This window comes from Homarus americanus, unplaced genomic scaffold (assembly GCF_018991925.1).
Source record: "Homarus americanus isolate GMGI-L3 unplaced genomic scaffold, GMGI_Hamer_2.0 scaffold20465, whole genome shotgun sequence".
Taxonomy (NCBI): domain Eukaryota; kingdom Metazoa; phylum Arthropoda; class Malacostraca; order Decapoda; family Nephropidae; genus Homarus; species Homarus americanus.
The window spans coordinates 269,802-292,733 of NW_024756914.1; the positions used below are offsets into that span (position 1 = coordinate 269,802).

Sequence of the window (22,932 nt, forward strand, 5' to 3'; positions counted from 1 at the left end):
CAGTACTGTATCAGAGTCATTAAGCCCCCTATAGCAAGGAGCATATTACCTGAGTCACATGTCTCTTACTTGTTTCATGTGTAAACATGTAATTCAACAATAGTTTTGGAATGAATATGTGGTATTATTGTTGTACTGAAGTACCTGTAAATTACATACAATATTATTTTTATTTTGAAACAAACTAAAGAGGCTTGGGAACTATATACGAGTCAATGCTCTGATGTGATCTGTATTCAAGCTAAACATGACTAATACTGTACAATACTGTACAGTACAGTGTATTTTGGAACATTTAAAAGTTAACCCAAAGCATCAGCCTCATGGGCTAGGTATCACAAACAGGCCAAGATATTTGTGAGCCAGTTGGGTTCTTCCAACAAGCCGATGAGGATTCGGTTATTCTACAAGTATACTGGCTTATACAGGACATCAATCTCAACTTTCCTCCTCAGGGGTATTTGAACTCTGGACCAATGGATTACTAGACTATTATAAATCACTCTTACCACCATTGTATTGAACATGTTCAGAATACTCGTGCAACAGCAAATATACAAGTTTTACCTGTACTGTATTAGTATTGTAATAAATTTCCCTTGACATGATATATGAAACTACATCATTCTTCTTCAATATACTGTATTTCATACACACAGAAAATAAAACACTATACAATACTGTATAAAATAACAACCAACATCTAATTCACACATACACATACATATATATATACAAAATATGGAATGTTTTATATACTGTACATAAAAGAACAACAATCTAAGTTTTAAAACTTACAAACTGTACTTGCTTTTACATGATACATGAATCTTACTAAATCTTTCACTTCATAACAATAACTAAACAAAATATAACGAGACCTCTCTGATAATAGGTTTAAAAATGTTACTGGTCTACATTAACCCTTTCACTATAGCTGGCATAAGACCTAACACACCCCTCTGGTGCAGTGGATATATGGGGAGAAAAAAAAAGATTCATACTTGGACTGACCAAATGAAATGAATATTTATCATTAGGAATTGATACTTTATACTGCTGCTACATAGCATGTCATCTGCTGGAGTAAAGTAGTCAGTGCTGTCATAATATGAGCTACTACAATTTTAATTTTCTATTGTATTTTTTTTTGTATCTCTTACACAAATTAGTGTACAGTACAGTGTCAGCGTTTGTATTAGCACATACCAATGTGCATGGATATCCATTTTGCTGTCCAGTAAATCCATTACAGTAAATAATCTGAATACTCCTCTACATGAGACAGTGCAGTGTTCTTGTACAAGTCTTTCCGATATTTTGAGTGATACTGATGCATGAAAGGGGAAAATTGGCGATTTACTCTATGGCAACACATAGTCAGTTGTCATTGGACAACATAACCACTAATAATAATGGTCCAACACCTCACTGGGCAGTTTTGAAACCACAGTGAATAGGATTTTTCATTTTTTTAGTAGCTATATACTGTAAGTGCCCGCCACAGTGATAGGGTTAAATACTGGCAGCAACATTTTATCTTTTTTAATATACATGTATCCCTGTGTTTTGCTACATCTGTGATGATTGTGTTTCCTCTTTTATCTCTTCAACAGCAGCCCGATTCTCCTCCAGAATCTTCCTCAGACGATCATTGATAGCATCATTCCTCTGTTCAATGGTGTCCAGAGCAGAGTTCAGAGCATCAAGATCAGCATTCAGTTTCAGGAACTCTGAAAATACGAAAAGCGATTGCAGTTCACTTAAAGGGTTTATATTTGTTTTATGAATTATAAGTCATTACACAGTAGTCACTAAACTGTACAATACAGAACTGCATACTTCAACTGAATACTGTACAGTACACCACAGGGTATGTGTGTGTGTATATCAGGCTGTGCAGATTAGCAGTACCCTGCAGCCTAGACTAAGGGGCTAGGCAAGTGATATTTTATGTCCACTTGCCCAGCAGACACGCTAATATTTTGAGGTAAATACCTAGACAGAACTTTGCCTGGCATTGAATGACCCTACCCTCCCCCCTGTACATGTTTAACAAGGGAGGTCATCAGTGTATCAGGATTAGTGACCTATTGTACATCAGGTGCAGGTAGTCGACCTCTACATTAAGCCGCCAACCCACCCCTAATCAGTCGGTCAACTTGCCATTATTTCATGGAATCACATGACAATTACCGGTACTGTTACTGCCACTAACACCAGATTAGAGGTGGGGGATCAGTGGTGAAGAGGATACAAGTACTAAACAGTAAGTGCTTTCATGATTATTCACATCTTCAGGTTTTCTTTAGGTACTCTGGTTTCCCCCTGTACTAGCACTGGACAATGAGGGCTGTAAAAAGTAACAAAGAATTGACAGTAAGTTGATAAGTGGTGAGAATGATAAAATCAGGGAGTACAGCAGGAGTGTGTGAAAAGGACTTGTTATTCAGCACATTTTGGGGAATGAAGCAGCAGCCACTGACATTTTTAGGAGTTACGGTGTTCTTGTTTCGACCGTTAAGTGCCCGAGATGTAATTCAGAGTGTCAGTACTGTGTAGATCGCCAAGCATGGTACTGTGGTAAGAAATGGACACTGACAAAGATACCACTTCCTCATTCAAGGTTAGGTTAGTTAGGTTACGTTAGGTTTTCAGGTTTTTGCATTTTCTGACCTTGCACTTTTTTCTCAATATCTAAACAACGACTCATTTCTGACAACAATGAAGGTCATATTTGTATTTAACACGATAATTTACACTATAAAAACCCCTTTTCAAAAATCAATTCGGTTTTGGCAACTATCAAATATTTACGTGCCTCAGATATTGAAGAACTATAGTACAAGCCTTCAAGGCCTGGACTGTAGTAACGGGATCCATATCAAACCTTGTCTAGACGCGTTGTTGTTTTTGTTGCGTTGGGTAGATGTGCCCAACAAAACATCCCAGTGTGACATAAACATCCCAGTGTGACATAAACATCCCAGTGTGACATAAACATCTCTTTGTTTTGCTGGCCGGACCGTGTTTGCCAAACGTGTTGAGAGGAAAAGTGCCCGGTGTCCGTAAGACTGTAGTTGCTGATATAATAGAGGGAGTAGTTAAGAAGAGCTATTCTCAGGTTGCAGCAGGGCGACAGAAGATAACTGAGAGTAATGTAGGATCCAAAGACGTCTTGCAGCAGCTAGGGACTCTGCAGAAGCGTTGTGACGCCACCGAGTGTGACCTCTTACTTAAGCCCAACACTGGCGCAGGTACAGATAGATCCTGGAACCAGTACATGCCCAGAACTTGCCAACAGTGCGTTAAAAAGACGTAACCGACCGTCCAAACAGCTCATAAGTCGATCAGTGGCGAAGAGCAAGGGGATAAAGTAAGTAAGAAATATCTCGATACCGCCAACACTACCCTTCACTTCATTACTGAGCATCCAGGTCGACTTACCTTCCTCATCATATTCTTCATCTTCGTCACTGTTTGTCTCCATTTCATTCTGCTCCTTTTCCATAGGACCATCACCCACTTCTGAAGTGTTTAGCTTCATCTTCTGAGGTCCCAATGGTCTTAGAGTTAGCCTTTCTTCTTTGTGTTTACATTCTGGTCACCTGATGATGGTTGTGTTCAGTCTCCATCAACTGTTACGTCATATATCAGTACCGAACCCTGAAATTCTAAAGCCCTTCTTATGGAAATAATACATATTATATGGAACACTATAGAAACAAAGGTGTTGTTAACTCGAAATATGACGTCGTTATTTCCTGCAAAAGAAGTGTGAGTTCGGGGTTTAGGAGAGGGGCTCCATACTGTCAAAGTCTTTGGTACTGTTCTGTGAAAACTTTTGGATAAAAATTCTAATGTTGTTTGGATCGAAATTCACGAATTCGCAAAAAAAAGGAAATATTCAAATTTTTAACTAAAATAGGTGAATTTTTTCCTTAATACTTCCCCTTGACCATGTAACAAGTTCCTTAATTTTTATTAATAAACCATTTTTATTGTAAAAAAAAAATATTCGTGAAGTCTTTATTATAAAACATGGAATTTTAATCCTATAAAATTAATTGTGTGGTGTTTTAGCGCGTGTAACAAGGTTAATAATTTCGCGAAATGAATCTAAATGAATCTACGCGTTGGTTAATTTATAATTATCGAAAACCATCAACTAGAACAAATTTTTGCATGTAAAAATACCTTTTTGTTGTTATAATGTTATTACTGCACTCCAATAACTCTTAAAGCGCGTAATAATTTTGGTAATTCCACTAACCAAACATCATTTAATAAATTATGAGGGATAAAAGTCTCTAGTAACAAATCCATTTGCCAAAGATCTTCCACAATGTGGTAATGTATGATAATAAACTTCTGCATACGTGGATACGTCCAAGTGCAAATTATTACTTTACATTATAATATATAAGATATGTAGAATATGGAGATAATATTGATTTATTTATTAGGTTTTACATTATATGAGCCAAAATCGTAAGGATATAATTAATTAATTCTTCCTTTGTTTTGAGACAAAGTAGAGTAATGAAAATGAGTACGATCATTTTAACACTGGTACGATGTTCCAACAATAATGGCATGAGATGGCGACACAGATGATGCCAAGTAACTAAAGAAAAGATATGATTAAATAAATAAGTACTTACAGTTGAACACGCTGAGTAGGATAGAAATTCACACAAGAAAAAATATGTAAATCAGCGAAAAATATAGGTAATTGTGTGTTAAAGTCACATTTATATGGCGAGGTCAATATATAATACATGGCACCTGTGCAGGACGCCGCTCGCCTCCCTCACACCTCAGCGTGCTAGTGGTCCCCTGTGTTAGACGCCATCTTATCCGGTTTACTGCTGTCTCTACAACAATCTTTATCAGGTACGACTTGGTACGGTAGTATGTTCTATTGTAATTTTTTATTTTCAGACGTTTTAGGTTGATGTTGAATTTATTGCTTGGAAAGTTATTACATAAATGGGGTTGGAGATTGATAATCAATGGCGCATTATCTTGCCACCTGGATGATATGTATCTGCGTTGCTGTTATTTGTTATAAGCATTGTCTTCGTGCCTCATATTATTTTAATGTATCCAATAGTTGTGATAGTTTTATTTTTGGGGGGATTGACAACGTACCTGCTTCAGCTTATCTTATTCTTTCCCTGGAGTCGAGAAATGTCAGCCCAATGTGGTAAATTGCCGAGATTGGAACTAAGCAGGGCACAGATACTGAATATTTACAACTTGTGAGTTGTCACAAAGCAATGGAGGAAATGGACACCTTGCATATTGGCATTCATGCAAATTAATAGGAAAATGGGATCACCTGAAAAGGGTCCGACTAATTACCCAAATGTAGCCAAATATAGCCGGAATGAAGTCAAATAATGGTCCTAGATGAATAAATCGGACTGCCAATCACTTCTCGACTAGTATTTGGTGTCAGAAAGTCACAAAAAATTGGAAAACTTACTTTAATCTGAGTTAATAGATCGAGTGCATGTACCTAACCTAACCTAACCTAACACAACACAACTCAGATTAAATTAAGTTTACCAATTTTTTTTTACTTTATGACACCAAATAATAATCGAGAAGTGATTCACAGCCCGAATTACGCTTGTACGACCATCATTTGACTTCATTGCGGCTACATTTGGGTACATTTGGGTAATTCCTCGCTCCGTCGGTACATGCACGCGATCTATTAACTCAGATTAAAGTAAGTTTTCCAATTTTTTGTGACTTTCTGACACCAAATACTAGTCGAGAAGTGATTAGCAGTCCGATTTATTCATGTAGGACCATTATTTGACTTCATTCCGGCTATATTTGGCTACATTTGGGTAATTAGTCGGACCGCCTGAAAATGGGGTAAAATTGCGTTTGTTGCCACCATAGGATTCTGAAGTAAAAGCTACCTCTTTCCGATGTTTTTTGGTGTTCTGAATGAATTTTAACATCATTTCTGTCACAAATCACTAGTTTCCGAGATATGCCCCCCTCATCACCGCAGAATCAAGTGATTTGCGACAGAAATGAAGGTTAAATTCGTTCGAAACTCATCCAAAATCACAATGAAAAATAGTTTTGATGTTCCTACAATGTTGTGGGGAATGGATCAGTCAGTTATCATTAACTGGCTGGGGAGTGTTCCGTCCGTCTTTGGGGGTTTGTTGGCGTGCATGTTGTTGGTTATGAAGTGGGCAGGTGGCAGCAGCATCTTTCTTTATGGAAAGAACCTGATTAAGAAAAGTGCTATTCCTCATCCTGATTTGCCCTTATCTTGAGGTAAAAAAAAATATTTCTTTTAAGATTTTTCTTGGAGTGGCTGGATAACCTGGGCCAATGTCTTAAAATGTTACTGAGGATAAAGGCTTTCTTATTTCTTGACAAGGCCTTGAGAAATAAGGAGGATTTGCATTTTACGTAGTGGATATTTTGCCGTGACCGGCTAAGTCCTTACTAATGCTATTTTACCGAAAGTGTGCTGTGATTGGCTAAGTACTTTCTGTTTAGTATGATGGAGGGTCGGGCCTCTGGCTAGAAAGTTAGGTTAGGTAGGTTTTTTGGTTGGTTAGGTTAGGTTCTAGTAAATGTTGCCTCTTTTATAATGATAGGAACATTTGTGGAAAAAATAAACAAAGTTGAACAACTTCTGGTTAGGTATGTTAATGGCTACACAACGATCAACTCTCTACGAAGTAAATGCCAAATGCCGCAAGAGTCACAGTCACATCGCTCAAACGTTGTTTGCTGATAATGGACGATTAGCCATCAGAGTGCACTCACGGTAAAATACCGCAGTAGGAACTTAGCCGGTCACGGCAAAATATCCACTGCCAATTTCATATTAATATTGTGAACAAATTTTCCTGAATTGTTTCTTACACACGAACACTTACACACAACAATAACTTGGCAGCTACTGTTGCAATATATGATTCATTGGAGATGAGATGAAACAACTTAACCTACCCAGTTAACTACTGTTAAACCTGGTGGTGGATAGATAGGACAAGTAGCTCATCTTATCTCCAATGTACGTGTCATAAAATAGTACGTACTGTACTGTATAGCTTTAACTGGTTTAATTTTGGAAGTGTTCCTCTGTATGTAAGTCATGTCAACAGTGGTAATAGCATGACCAGGTGGACAGTGTATATAGTGTTCAGGATAAAATAAAATCACATTCGTAGTACATGTACAATATTGCAAGGCCTCATCATTTGATGGGATATTCTTGAGGTAAGAATTAATTTATCAATTAGCTATAGAAATTTTATTAAAGATTTAGATTAACAAGTAATACTGCCCCAGAGTTCATTCTTATTTGATGCCTTTCTTTTCCTGAGTACCTTAATTTCACAGCAAGTATTTCCTTGTTCTCGATTCAATGTAACAGTCTGAGAGGTTCTCCAGACTCATTCCACTCTTTGGTAATATAATGTGTGTACAAAAATGAGAGGATCAGTATGTTGTATACTGGTACTTGGTCTGGGAGCTCCCCCAGTTAGGTTAGGTCTCATAATACAGTAATTTCATTTATCTGTGTAATTCAATTGTGTGGTCCAGACCTAATGTAGCTGGAGAACCATGTACATATGTTGCAGTCTTAAAGCTACTCTTAGTTAACCAGAAGAAGTTGAGTGAAGCTAAAACATTGAATTTTTAAGACCAGGTGATAGTAGAATTAATTAACCAGAGGAAGCTGATTGTAACTTTTAGAACTAGATTAAGTAGGTTTAACTAATTAATGTTGTGTTTACACTTCCCAAATTAGTAAGGCCAGGTAAACACTGACAGCCTGAAATGCAATGATTTCTGCAGGAGGGTTAGTGACATGCTGCCGAGACCCAGGAGTATTTTTTAATTCCAGGAGTTAGTTTCATGTGGATTCAAAATCATGTACACAAGGTTTTCAAGAACATAATGGACATAAATTTGCTTCTGTGCTGTATGAACATTAAATGATTAACAGTTTTACATTCTTTCAGGCCACAAATGGTATAGAAATTGAATTTAAACAGCACTTTTTGTTCTAGAGTTATCTTACTTTGAAATATTAAGATGGTCCTACATACAAAGGAAATTTTAGAGAATGTATTCAGATTGGAAATTATTGTTGGCTAAGTCACTCAACCATTGATAAAATCCCCACAGACACACAGTTCGTTTTCACAATGTCAGGCAGCAATTTGCAGAACCATTGCTTATTTTACTACTTTCTGTAAAATGATCATCATGTTTCAGAATGACTGACCATGAGACTGAGCTTTTGGACTACGAGGAGGATGAAGATGCGGTGGAGGCAGGAGTGGGAGAGTCCAATGAGGCTGCCCCAGCAAAAAAAGATGTCAAGGGTACATATGTATCCATTCATTCATCAGGTTTCAGAGATTTCCTCCTCAAACCAGAAATCTTGCGGTCCATTGTTGACTGTGGTTTTGAACATCCCTCAGAAGGTGAGAAAGGTTAAAAATTTCTTATACCATTGTGGTTTTAAATAACTACGGTCTACTCAATGTATAAGGTTAGGGATGTGAATAGAGAGCAGAGGATGCCAGTGCTCAGGAGTGACAAGACAAGGTAGTTTTGGAAAAAAAAATCTACGAGGAGCATTGAACCGAAGTATGCATAAAAACATGTATGATGTCTTTCACTAGTATCCATTAAATTTGGTTCTGTGCTCCACATACCTGTATGTAAGAGAATGTATGACAACCGAAGTCTCACAGGCAAATAGTAAGCAAAGTAACAGAGTTGACGGTGTAATTTAGAATCTCTTATTCAGATTAATTTCTGTAAACTTCCATGAGTTAAATATGGAATGAAACTATTATTAATAGGTGGAGCAGTTTAATCTCACTGTTAGGGGGGAATGTTGCTGTGGTTTCAATAGTGAACAATTTTTATTTATCTTTGTGGATGTAAGTTTAGTCAATTAAATTCAAGATTTTAAAGCTTACATTTACCTCACTTCGCATTAAAAAATGCTGGTACTTAACTTTTTTTGCAAGGCCTGCCCTACTGGCCTTTGCATATTTTTAAATTTAGTGATTTATAGAGTGGGTACTTAAACCCCAACCTCACACACTCGAGTCATCTCTAGTGATGTTTTGAGAATTGATGGTATCTCATTTATTTCAAGCATTACACCCTCTCCCATACTGTACTGTACAGTAGTACTAGTAAATAGACTCAAGGTATACCATTCTGGGGTTAAGGATGTTAACTTGGTCAAGGTTATGTTTTTATATTTTATTTTCTCATCTGACACTTTAACATTTTGAAATCAAGATAGTTATAAATTTAAGGTGTCATTTTAAGGAATTTAACCCTAATGATCTCAAAATTGAGAAGCCAAAATTAAGTTTATTATTGTTTTTGATTATGTCTACAGTTGTTGCAACTGGGTGTTTTTTGGTCTGACTGCCTAAATACAGTATTAATACAGTATATACTCGTCTATAACCCCCCCTCGTTTATAGGTCGACCCTGATTTTTTGACCAAGAAATCGTTAATTTACGATATTCCTCGTTTATAGTTCGACCCATGTTTTTGAGGGTAATGGAACAACAAAACCTTCACTAAAAACGCTTTACGTCCTATAAACTGAGGCTCGCCGTGCATGAAACACGAGTGCCGAAGGCAAATTGTTTACCATTTATTATTACGACACTACACTGAAACGTGGGTAGTTTAAAAAAAAATATTGTATATTTCCATTCAAGTATTTATTCAAGTCAATTAGGAGGGAATATTATTGTAATACAGCAGTTTTTTAACTAAACCATTCGAAAAGCGATTACGGTAACATCTTTTGAACGAAAGAAAGCGAAAGTCATTGCTTTCGTCACGATTTTATCCCACTTTCCATTGTAATACGCACGTAATTTCAGCAAAAATATTACATTTCCATGAATGTATTATATCAAGCACAGTATGAATAGAATATTGTAATATAACAATTTTAACCGAAAACTATAAAAAAAACGAGTAACCTCTCAAGAACAGAAGCTTAGGTAAAGTCTTTTGTTTTCGTCATGTATTTTATCCTATTTTACATTGAAATACATTACGTTTCAGCAAAACTACTATTTATTTCTGAGAATATATTCATTTAGGTGCAGTTTAGGTAAAATATACGTGTGATGTAATAGTTTTTTAACTGAAAACGATTCGAAAAACACGTACCCTGTAGCCCTGTTCAAGGAGAGGACTGGGAGAAGCTGTTTGGTGCTGCAGACGATGACAAGGAAAATGATTTTGATCGATTTTAATGAAAATATTCAGAAATATGGTATCGTAGTATTTATTCAAGTCAATTATGATAGAATATTATCGTAATACAACAGTTTTTTAACTGAAAACCATTCGAAAAGCGATTACGGTAACATCTTTTGAACGAAAGAAAGCGAAAGTCATTGCTTTCGTCACGATTTTATCCCACGTTCCACTGTAATTCGTACTTCATTTCAGCAAAAATATTACATTTCCGTGAATGCATTATATCAAGCACAGTATGAATAGAATACCATTGTAATATAACAATATTTTAACCAAAAACTATTAAAAAAACGAGTAACTTCTCTTGAACACCGGAAGGTTAGGTAAAATCTTTTGTTTTCGTCATGTATTTTATCCTATTTTACATTAAAATACATCACGTTTCAGCAAAACCACTATTTATTTCCGAGAATATATTCATTCAGGCGCAGTTTAGGTAAAATATACGTGTGATGTAACAGTTTTTTAACTGAAAAAGATTCGAAAAACACGTGTACCGTCTAGCTGATACAGCTGGTGGTGCGTGATGCGTCGTTGTGAACAATAGGAGGTTGGAGTAGATTACCGGGTATTAATTAAGTGTGAAATATCGAAAAGGTTTTTAATACCGGTATTTTTTGTAGATCAATGAGAACTGTGATACCGTATATGATATGATAAGTTAGCCTGTGCTAAGAACTTCAACTTAGACTACTGAAAGCACGTTGTAAGGTAATGTAGCCTATTGTAAGTTGGTGAGCTTCATTTACTGAAGGAACTGCACAACTTTTCATTACTAATTGGTACATATTTTACGTTTCCATTGTTTACTGGCAGTAAATGGTAAATATTTTTCATGTCTGAAGCTAAAAGTTGCTCCTCGCCCTTCCCATCATGCCTAAAAATTTGGTCTTAAAAACTCGAACTATACACGAGTATATACGGTATATTGTAAAAGATCATTGAAAATATAATGGTCTCAGACGAACAAAAACCAGTGTTTTTTAGTACAGTATATACTGCACATTGTATTAGTTTATTTGAGCAATTAGGTTGTAATGTCTCTTTGTTTAGCGTTTATATTTTTGTACCTGGTACTTCACTGATTATCATTCTCTTATACTTGAAATTAAATTTTTGCAGTGTTTTTATCTCTATTTTTTGTGCCTCCAACAGTGCAACATGAATGTATTCCCCAAGCAGTGCTGGGTATGGACATCCTAGGGCAGGCTAAGTCTGGTATGGGCAAAACAGCAGTGTTTGTGTTAGCGACCCTGCAGCAGATAGATCCAGTTGATGGCCAGGTATGTTAACATTTATTTGGGGCTAAGAGTGATTCAGTTTTTAATTACCTGTACAGTGCAGTATTGGGTTTTTGAAGTTGCTGGTGATAACTGTTCAGACATTGTGTATTAAGATTGTGTAACTACATCGTTAATGGTAGCAGAGTTTTATGTTTATGTGAATCTAAATCCTTCCAGTAATACTGTACATGAGCAATTATACATCCTGGCCTTGCAGGATGGTATATTTCGCTTTTACCTGCTGTACTCAAAGAAATTATAGTTTCTCAAGATGCTTACAGCATTATTTGCAATATTTTTGCTTAAGAAGTATTTTCCTGGCTGTCATCCTGTTAAGGAGAAGGGAACATGTACTCAATGTTTTATTTTTGAAGATAAGTGTGTTGGGATACATTATTGGCAATGGAGTGTGTACTTACGAGAAACCGGATGAGATTGGAAACTAAAAAAAGGGGGATAGAACTGAATTTAACAGAGCTAGACAGAATTGTAAAATTTTAGGTAAAGAAAATGTAAATTCTGTGAAAACTGATCAAAGGACAATCTATGGTGAACTGAAAAGTTCACAGCACAATTATTTTATTGTTTCTCTCAGCCAAATAAAGTCATCTGACATTTGCCAGAATAAAATGCCTGTACCTAAGTGCAGTGCTGCCCTACAAAGGGTTAAAGCCATTTGAGAAAAATTGACAGGACACAAGAGGCACAGAATTTTCATACTCCAGCCAGCTGGTCAGGCGTCTGAATCATCTTGGCTGAGGCTTCCTCATACTTTGCCGGCATTCTGCACACCCCCACACATTTCTTCAATTCCAATTTCTACACTTTCTCATATAACTCTACACCTTTATATTACACAATTAGCATTTGAAATTTAAGAATACATGATAGTTTTCTTTAATTTAACTTTCCTCATATTACTTGAGAGTAAATGAGAAATTGGACAACTGGGCAATTGGCAGTGTAATGAAGCTACAGGTATTTGTCCTCACACGAGTTCAGAATTATATTATATGGTGATTATAGGAGAAAGATTACACACTGAAAGCTTATTTGTGAACATTGAGAGTGTAAGAAAATAAAGCAATCAGTTAGTGAAATAAGGAAGCATACTGGTAGGAAAAAAATATTGCATTGTTGCATACAGTATTACTTAAGAAAGGTTACAAAAAATATTTTATATTTCTGTACAAAATTATTATTTTTTTATTTACAAGTATTTCTTGAGTAAAATATTCACAACTCGGCATGTGGCCACGTTGGCTTGCAGTGTACTGATAGTTCAAGTACAGTGGGGTATGCTATAACGAACGTAATTGGTTCCAGAACCTCGTTCGTTATAGCATTCGTTCGTTATAGGATTAATCCGTTCCAGGCCCCCAAATACAACCGCTTAACACTGAAAAAATTCTGTGGAAAATGTAAAAAATACGGTACTTTATCTTACCTTAGTGTTATTCAGCATGCAGGTACCCCTAAACACTGGCACATCACTATCACTTCCACTGGGAGTCTTGGCTTTAAGGTCCTCAATCAATTGTTTAGCCTTCTCACAAATTATAGCTTCACTAATGTTACCACCTGCCATTTCTTTCTCCTTTATCCACACTAAGAGTAAATTTTCCATCTCTTCGATCACATTACACCTTGCTTTGCTAAGTCTAAAGATTCCCTTAGCCACTTGCACAGTTTTTAACTCCTCTTTATTCTTCAAAATCGTACATATAGTCGATTTAGCCATCCCATATTCATCACTAAGTTTCGCAATGCTTCTTCCATTCTCACGTTTCTTTATAATTTCTTTCTTAGTTTCAAGGGTTATTAGCTTTCTCACTCGCTTTGGACGACTCATTGTTACAATTGTATACTTGTATAACAAAATAGTTATACAAATAACGCGAATTTCCACATCAAAAGACGAAATTTCAACAATAACAGTGGTGCACTGGCTACACAATGAGACAAAGATGGCGCCTGATGCTCTTGTTGTGGGTCGCGGTACAACAATATTCATGCGCCAGGCGAAATAGTCCCGTATTCATCCGCGTTCGTTGTAGGAGTTGCGTTCGTTATAGCATTCTCAATTTTATAGGTAAAACCGTTCGTTATAGGAATATTCGTAGTAGGATCCGTTCGTTACAGCATACCCCACTGTACCTTGCTGCAATATAAAAATGTTCCCAAGTAAGTTTTCTTTTAAAAGTGAATTGTGACACTAAAGGTGATGATTTACTTTTGTGGGATTTTCCGTATAGCTAAGCCTCTGTGGAACTGAATCAAACAACAAAATCTCATGTACATAAGAACATAAGAATGGAGGAAACTGCAGCGGGCCTATTGGCCCATACTAGGCAGTCGTGTTTACACCCAACCCCTATCACTACCTATCACTAATCCTCTCTTTATCGTGACCTCAAGCCTGAGAAAAAATATTCCGTAGAAATATTGCGGCTTGGAAGTTTTATTGTACAGTATATGTATGAGTACAGGCGAATGTGGTATAAAATACATGCCAGGTTGATACTGAGTGACAACTCTCACTATTGTTCTGTTAATTTTAATTTAAGTTGTGTAAATTAATTCCTCTTATTCTACCGCAGGTGTCTGTGCTGGTGATGTGTCACACCCGAGAATTAGCATACCAAATAGCAAAGGAATATGAACGGTTCAGCAAGTATATGCCCACTGTCAAGGTTGGTGTGTTCTTTGGAGGCTTGAATATTCAGAAGGATGAGGAAACACTGAAGAACAATTGCCCTCACATTGTTGTAGGTACACCCGGTCGTGTCCTTGCTTTGGTCCGAAACAAGAAGCTTAATTTGCGACATCTCAAGCACTTTGTCTTGGATGAGTGTGATAAGATGCTTGAACAACTAGGTATGTACCAAAGTGTTTTGTTTAACAGCTTTAGATTTAGAATTAAAATAATTTAGCAGGTATTACTTTAGGTTATTATTGATGTAATAGTACAAGGTTTGTAACTTTGCTTCGAGAAATGATTAATGGAGTAAAATGTGACCTTGCAGACATGCGTCGTGATGTCCAAGAAATCTTCCGCAACACACCCCATGAGAAGCAAGTGATGATGTTCAGCGCTACATTGAGCAAGGATATTCGTCCAGTATGCAAGAAGTTCATGCAAGATGTAATTACTGAAGTGTTTGTCTTATTTCTACCATGGTATATCTACACAACCACCTTGGTATTGTACCTTGGTGTCAACAACTTAGCACGGGTGGGAAGTGGTGCTTCCTGTTGGGGGCCTGCCTACCAATCTGCCTCTCAGCCCCCTCCTGTACCCTGAAGAAAGAAGAACTCAATCTTGGCCAAGTCGCTCTATATCATATCCATCTCTCATCCACAAAGAACTGCATCGGAATCATTGCCATTTTCCCCAAATCATCTACAGTCCCTAGTTTTGAAAAACACATTTCATATTCATACAAATCAAAACCAGTAACTCAGCTCACATTCGTTATGATACCAGTATCCTATAGGTTATCCTGAAACCTAACAGTACCCAGTTAGGGGCACATCCTGAGTCCTGCCTTTTTGTACAACTGTACATCCTTACCTATATCCTTATTGCATTCATCCTAGTGGTGCAATATCTCCAGTACCTCATTGCCTTTTATTGGTCCCATCCTTTCATGTTTGTGCACTCTTCTCTCGTGCATATCCTCGCCCATACCGACGCTCTTCAGGAGGACAGTGTCTTTGATATGACATGCCACTTTCTCGCACCGTGGCAAGTGGTGCAGATGAGAAAGCAATTAACCTCATAAACCCATCCTTACCTTATCCACTCCATCATTACCTTATCCTTACCCTACCCTTGTGCCACCAATCAACTCACAACTCATCACAACATCACAACTGCAAGAGAAAAATATAGAAGCTGGCCTTCAAGACATCGGAGGAAGAATATTCCATCGAATTGAAGGTGTTAGTAATGAGGGTGGAGGATGAAGAAGCATTGGTGGTGCCGTTCCTGTATTGACACCTGGTCGGTGGTTGTGATGAACTACAGCTCACACGCCCGGGCCTTCATGACCAATCCTGGCAGGCAACCAAGGTTTGGGGATTTGTGGGAGGGTCATGAGTGCATAGTAAGCTTTTATTATACATAGGAATAATCTTATGGGTGAAAGAGAACTAACTAACTTATAAGTATACCCTTTTTTATTTATCTTAAGTGTATAGTTCAATCAGATATATCTTGTAACTGTATTAAAGAGGGAAGTAAGTAGTTTTTCATGTGGCTCTTGATATTATTGGTGACATCATTTAATATCCCACAATGGAAATTATTTGATGGATGATATTGCCCGGACAAGGTATTCAATTTACTGTGTACAGTAATTTTTTTTTTTTTGTACATTATTGTACTTTTATACTGGTGCAAACTTCTTTCAACAAATTGAAGTATTGACATCCTGATCTTGTATGGGCAAAGGCTTAAAGAACCACAAAGTACAGTACATTATTCTCCCATCCCCACCTCCCTCCCCTTGAAAAAATCTCATATGTTGTTTTGTTTTTCTGTTTGTCAGAAATTTTATAGCATTGCTGACTGGATTTTTTATTTTTGTTTTTATTTTTTTATTACCAACTGATTTTTTGATGCTTCAACTTCTATTCAGTTACCATAGTGAGTCTCCTAGACACCCGTAAGTTATGAAATAAAAGAATACTGTATGTTGAATCCAAATTATGACCCCTAAATTTCAAAGTGAAAATTTTACTTAAAGTGAGTGCACAAACCCACTGCTGAACCCCCTCCCCTCACTCCCCTCCCTTTTATCCAAGAATTCTTCTTATATGTGATACCCTGGATTGCATGACTAACTTCTGCATGGGTTAATGATTTTTTCCTTTTATGCAACATTTTGCTAACTTATCTTTACAGCCCATGGAAGTTTATGTTGATGATGAAGCCAAGCTAACCCTTCATGGCCTCCAGCAGCATTATGTCAAGATTAAGGAGAATGAAAAAAACAGAAAATTATTTGAATTACTTGATGCCCTAGAATTTAACCAGGTAAATATGTATTTGTGTGTAGAGAAATAATAGGATCATAGAAGTAATGAGCAAATTAGTAACACATTTCTATGGTAGAAGGAATACACCCATTCTAATCTTGACTGGTATATATTATGGCATAAGTGGTTTTGTTGCTCCATAACTTGCACGATTGGAATAAATTTATTAGTAAACTATGTATACATTTATACATTAGCCAATTTTCCGTATTTTGCAAAATAACTATCCAATCACTAAAATATGAAAAGTAACAAAAGACCTGCACAAAATATGGTCTTATTAGGTGGTGAGATGCCATCTGGTCATTGATTTGCCCATGGGGGTGCATGGTGAACAGGTGTGAGGTGAGTTTAGTTGGAGGAAAGTAACATTTATTGGGGACTGTTTGGTCAAATGTGTAGATTTATCTTGTATTATCCTGGGGGGGAGTGATGATGCCTGATGCTTTGCTATGTGGTGATGGACCTTGTGTCTTGTAGTGGCAGAGATAGTGTAGATGGCAAGTGATGGTGTAGAACGGTAGATGACAAAATTTTGGTGTGGGTGGGTAAGAGTGGGATCCAAACTCGACTAAGACTTCACTTTACATCACCATGAGCATCTCCATGTTGTAGCTCACGTTTCTTTGCATCAATACACTTAATCCATATCTTCTTGTTTTAAGGTGTCGTATCCCAGTACCATAATTTCTGGTTGTAAGCAATGGTTTGTCATTTAATATTTTTGTGGAAAATTGATGTCTGATGAGTGAAATAACTTGGAAGTAGCATAATGAAATTAATAAAAAAAAATACTGGCCAGACACACACGACTTCATCTGCTTTGACCACCACCATTACCTCCCAAAATAGAAACAAACTTTACATTTTCTGGTTTTGTTACTTATAGTAAATTTTGAATATTTTTTATGTCCTGCATAGGTACAGTATGCTTAAAAACTTGTAGTCACTCAATCTTGCAATGTGTTTGGGAAATGTTAAGGGTAGTAGCTTAATGTGTGGCTGTGAACATCTTATTAACCACACCAAATGCAAAACACCAGTTTTTCATGTCTTATCAGAATATAAACTCTCTTAAAATAATCTAGGGACACTTGGAAGAGTGGAATGTAACAACAAAATATTTACCAATTTTTTGGCTGTCAAGGGTATTTCCTTAGCACCTTTCGTAGATTATCCCCGACAGTTTAGGGGAGTGGGGGTATCAGGGTGTGTTGGGCAGTAGCTGGCATGGTGAGATGACTGATCACATGCCTACCATGTGATTACTTATTGCCTTTTTACAAACCCTTTTTACTGACATATTTCATAAAATTACTGGTACATCACTTATTTCTTAGCAATTTACTCAAAAACATTAAGTTCCCACTCTACCTTACTTTACTTATTTATTAACTTACTTGTTTACAGTGTAGAATATGAAGTGCAGTGAACAGAGGCAGAGCGCTGGTTCCTGCTAAATTCACCCCCAGATGTTCATTGCCACACACACATTAAAAAAAAACCCCGGCAGATGTGGTTTTTATGTACGTTGGCCACAAGTTAGAGGTTTAGAGTGTATGAGATCATGCAGGTGCAAGGTACCATGGCCAGCTGCTGCCCACTGTGGTGATCTTAACCACTAGTCACTATCTCCAGAGTATTTATGGGCTGAAATTTCAAGTTAATAAATTTAAAGTACAATAAATTAAAAGAAAAGACTTTGCACCCGACAGCAACGTGCCATGAAAAGTTATTGTATGTTTGTGTGGTGTGTTATGGGAATTTCTACATAGAAATGCTGTGTACATGGGGAAGGGGGTGACCTTTTCCTGAAAATTGAAAAATTACATGTGGAAAGCCTTGTCCTAACTCTTGGTAATTATCAAGCTTATACTGTACTGTGTTGTATAAAGTTGGTCAGATTTTTCAGGCCCCACTATGAAAATGGATTAGCCATTGTCCATCTGTATGTATTCACACCTTTACACTTTTTGAATATACAAATTGGTCGTGTTATCCTGAAAGTTTGCATGCATGTGTAGTTAGAAGGGTGGCTTTGCATCTATAACATTTTGAAAGGTTAACTATTATGATCAGTGTCCAAAGTACAGTACTGTATCTGTGTCATATGGACAAGGTTTCTAGTTACCCAGACACTTTGAAATAGCTATTCATTTTTTCCTCTCGGTCAATTAACACTGTTGCCTGGTGCTACTGTTTTTTTGGGGGGGGGGGGGCTACACTTTATGTATGCTTTGCCGTCCAGACAGATGCAAACTCGCCAAACTGTAAAATTATTCTTCGGTGAAACTTAAGGAACCTTGCTGATTTATTTATTTTTAATAGGGATTAAATGTATATTAAAATTGTAATATGTACAGAGGTTTTCTTCATATTCTGTATAATAGTTGAAAATTGTTTGGGTTATCTGAAATATTTTAAGTACTATAGTAACTGAGATGGACTTTTATTTGATAGTTTTAAGAAATTTCTGTGTAATTATTCATTAACCTTATATGTAATATGAAATTTCTTAGGTTGTTATATTTGTGAAGTCTGTGCAGCGGTGCATGGCCTTAGCACAGCTGCTGGTGGAGCAGAATTTCCCAGCCATTGCTATTCATCGTGCTATGCAGCAGGAAGAGAGGCTCAGTCGCTACCAGCAGTTCAAAGACTTTCAAAAGGTAAGCTCTTTTTTTCATTTCAGGTTGCTTTATTAGTAATGAAATAATCTACAAGTACGGTACTTCTTTTTTAACTCCCAGTATGAGAAGTATAGTTTTTTTTCTGAATTTTAAGGTTGCCAGTTATGGCAGTGAAGGATATTAATTTTTATTGTGTCAACTGATTTTTTTTTATGGAAATGGTAGTAATAAATTAAATATGGTTCCATAAAGTTGATTTAACTTTTTCAGCGTATCCTTGTTGCCACAAACCTGTTTGGCCGTGGCATGGACATTGAGAGAGTTAACATCGTCTTCAATTATGACATGCCTGAGGACAGTGATACGTACCTTCATCGGGTAGCAAGAGCTGGAAGATTTGGAACCAAGGTAAGTTTATTTGTTTAGAAAGTCTTTCATAATGGCATTCTCATTCTTGCTGATTAATATTACATCAACAGCTTTCTCTTGTTGAATACTCTTTAGCACTCCTCATATTTGTTCATCATCTGTTTTATGGCCATTTTCCACACTTGCATAGTTTATCCTTGATGGCAAGGTATCTCGGGCAAATTTGAAGCAAGTTTATGACTAGATGTCCTTCCTATTGCCAGATAATCTGGCATGCGGTGTAAAGCCATGGCACCTATTTTTACTCCTACTACTCTTCTATCCACTTGTTTGCTGTAGTCCTTCCACTGAACCTTTTTCACCCATCAGCCTGCATTTACAAATTATGAATTAGGCATTATATGTAGGACTACTAGGTGCATTCCTAGCTGGCAAGGCTGGGTCACAACTGATGGAAATCTGAGGTTACTCATCTACCAGCAAAAAAGTATATAAGGAATAGTATGGATACAGTACATATAATAAGCCTTCGGTATGCAAGGGGGGCAGCATAACCTGCACTATATTGGTTAATATTGACGACTGACCTTCCGACAAGTAATTTGTTTTGGTGTTTATTTTCTTAATTCTATTTTCATCAATGAGTAATATGATAATCATTTCTTGTGCAAATGCTTTGTTTGGTAGATATTTAGGCACCTAAGGTGCTCACTAATTTGTCTTCATGGCGGTAATGCAGCGGTTTTATGTTCAGGTTAGGTATGGTTGGGTTGGATTAAAAAATATTGCACAAACTACGAGTGTCCTCCATAAAACACAAGTGAAATTGTGGCGTTTTTGTAATCGTTTGCTATGCTAAATCGCCTGCGGGTTAATCGTCAATAATTACTACTATATTTAACTTGCACTTTCCAAACAATTAAGTACACATGTACAGTTGGGTGGATTGGAAGTCTGCCAAGTTCCAACCAGATCACCCTCTTACTTTAGGAGGCAAGGAGTGTATCCAGTAAACTGCTGCACCCACTTTTAATTAATTGAATTTTTTTGTGTAGCCTGACCTGGTGGTACCCAGCAACCACCCCCAGAGCTTGACCATCACATTCTTGTGGATTATCTGTTCCTTAGTAGTATTTTCTTAATTTTAATTATTCTATAAGAGCTTTCTTTAGTCTTCTATAACAACATTTCCTTTTTTGATGAGCTTCCTGAAACAGTGTCCTCTTAACTGTTTTTTTAATTATGCCTTAATATTATGCATAGTTAAGTTTATATACTGGGACGCCGAATAAATGGTCCCATATCTGTGTGTGTGGTAATTACCACAAAGGTTTACTTGTACTGTACCTTGATCTTTCGTAGAGGAAGGGACCTATTGATTATTGTTGCAAAGGCCTTTGTGTCAAGGCACTTTTGTTAAATGAAGTTAATAATCATTGGCTTATAGATCCAGTTCTCTGTTGATAGTTTGTTTAATACAATACATTATTTTACAGGGTTTGGCTGTAACATTTGTCAGTGAAGAAAGTGATGCCAAGACTCTGAATGAAGTCCAAGAGCGATTTGATGTCAATATCACGGAACTGCCAGATGAAATTGATCTCTCTTCATATATTGAGGGCCGCTAACAAGCACTTGATGAAATACAGTACAGTACTGTACTGTATATGCTTAATTTTAAGGTGAGTAGTTACTTGCAAATATTTTAATTTTGAAGAGGGAAGGGACTTGAGGCATGGATGATTTATGATTAAGGATATGCCATAGTTTCTACTGTACCCATGGGTTCACATTCCAGTAGATTACACAAATTGTAAAGATCACAAATTGCAGATCATTGGAGAGGGACACACACACACACCCAACAAGTTAACATGTGGGTTAGTGACCAAAGGACCGGTGTGTAAGGCAGAACACTGTAATTATGGGGGGGTTTTAAATCTTGATAAAATTACACGGGGAAAAGGGAAACAACGGAGCACCTTAGCTTTCGTCTTTATTCAAGACATCTTCAGAGGCAACTGGATTACATGGACAGAGAGAGGCTTAAATATACAGGGTGACCTTATTAAACATGAGGTCAGGTCATAATGATGTCATCCACTAATCCACACACCAACACACACGTAGAGGAGCTTAAGAGAAGGGGGGCGACGTGACTACTCAGGTCAGGTCAAAAATAAAGGACCCACTAAATAACTATCCTACATCTAGATTATACATTTATTTATTTATTTTTATTTTTTGAATCTTATTTTAACTTCCCAATTTTTTATTGTTTCAGGTTGTGCGTGATATTGCGTCCATGAGAAATGGAAGAATAATGTGTGTATGTGTAAGTCACATTGATACTGAAACTAGCTGAACTGCTAAATTTTCAGTATATACATTTTTTAATGAGGTAAAAAGTAATTTTACATGTGAGTGTCTGGAAATAATAAAATAACCAAAGTATTCAGGTGTACGTTTTTTCCTAATGTATTTGTTTAACTAGACTTTTTTATTTTTTATTGATGGTAATTGATTTTATGTATTCTAGCACTAGCAGAGCTATAACTTGCTACTAAAGTACAAGCATTTTGTGTACAGAATAGTCTTGAATAATAAAATATGTATTTATGGTTTGTTTTATTTTCTAATAATGTTTTTATACTCTGATCACTGAGGTTCAGGGGTAGTTATTGTACTGCCTGTTTGCAGATTAATGATTACTGTTTATCAAATTTGTTGGGTGCATTGCAGCCCAAAATCATTATACCTGTATGGAATTGATGATTCTACTGTAACTGATTTTCATCTCGGGATTGGCCATCGCATTGAAAGCTTTCACTATTGGCCGTGCCATTGTGTCAGAACATTTCAAATATTTCTTGACAGGAAAATGGATACTGTATCACCATTGACTTGTTCCCCCAAATGAGACTATGGCCATATTTTATTGTGATGGACCAATGCATAAAATGAAAAAAAATTCTAGATGGATTGGGTGTTTTAATGCTGGGATACTTTTGGGGGGAATGGGACTGGGTCTTCTAATCTTCATAGCAAAGATATATCAGTGGTAGGTGTCACTTGTCTGTAATTTAAAGTATACTCTACTTTCCTATGGTTTTGAGGAGCTGCACATACGTATAGGACAAATGGTGTACAGTAAAACCTTGCTATTTGCAAGGGTTAGGTTCCAAGGAATGGCGCGAATTGGCAAAATCGCAATTAACATACCACCTTAGTGCACTAATATATACCTTTACTGTCATCGATTGCAACTTATACAATGAAAGACAAAAATCGTGTTGTGAAA

At 36.7% G+C, this 22,932-nt stretch overlaps 2 protein-coding genes across 2 annotated transcripts; one reads left to right on the top strand and one right to left on the bottom strand.

Annotated features, from left to right (window-relative positions):
* Positions 1–986: 986 nt before the first annotated feature.
* On the bottom strand, positions 987–3,796 carry LOC121857170 (bublin coiled-coil protein-like). The gene is made up of 2 exons (XM_042353085.1): positions 3,448–3,796; positions 987–1,733 (listed from the first exon to the last, which is right to left on the bottom strand). The coding sequence occupies exons 1-2, from the start codon at positions 3,545–3,547 to the stop codon at positions 1,573–1,575; spliced, it is 261 nt and encodes an 86-aa protein (XP_042209019.1). The 5' UTR covers positions 3,548–3,796; the 3' UTR covers positions 987–1,572.
* Positions 3,797–4,767: 971 nt separating this feature from the next.
* On the top strand, positions 4,768–22,250 carry LOC121857079 (spliceosome RNA helicase DDX39B). The gene is made up of 10 exons (XM_042352931.1): positions 4,768–4,896; positions 8,272–8,483; positions 11,465–11,592; positions 14,193–14,469; positions 14,619–14,737; positions 16,502–16,633; positions 19,155–19,301; positions 19,533–19,670; positions 21,128–21,313; positions 21,916–22,250. Exons 2-9 carry the CDS (start codon positions 8,273–8,275, stop codon positions 21,257–21,259), a joined length of 1,284 nt encoding a protein of 427 aa, XP_042208865.1. The 5' UTR covers positions 4,768–4,896; position 8,272; the 3' UTR covers positions 21,260–21,313; positions 21,916–22,250.
* The last annotated feature ends 682 nt before the right edge of the window (positions 22,251–22,932 follow it).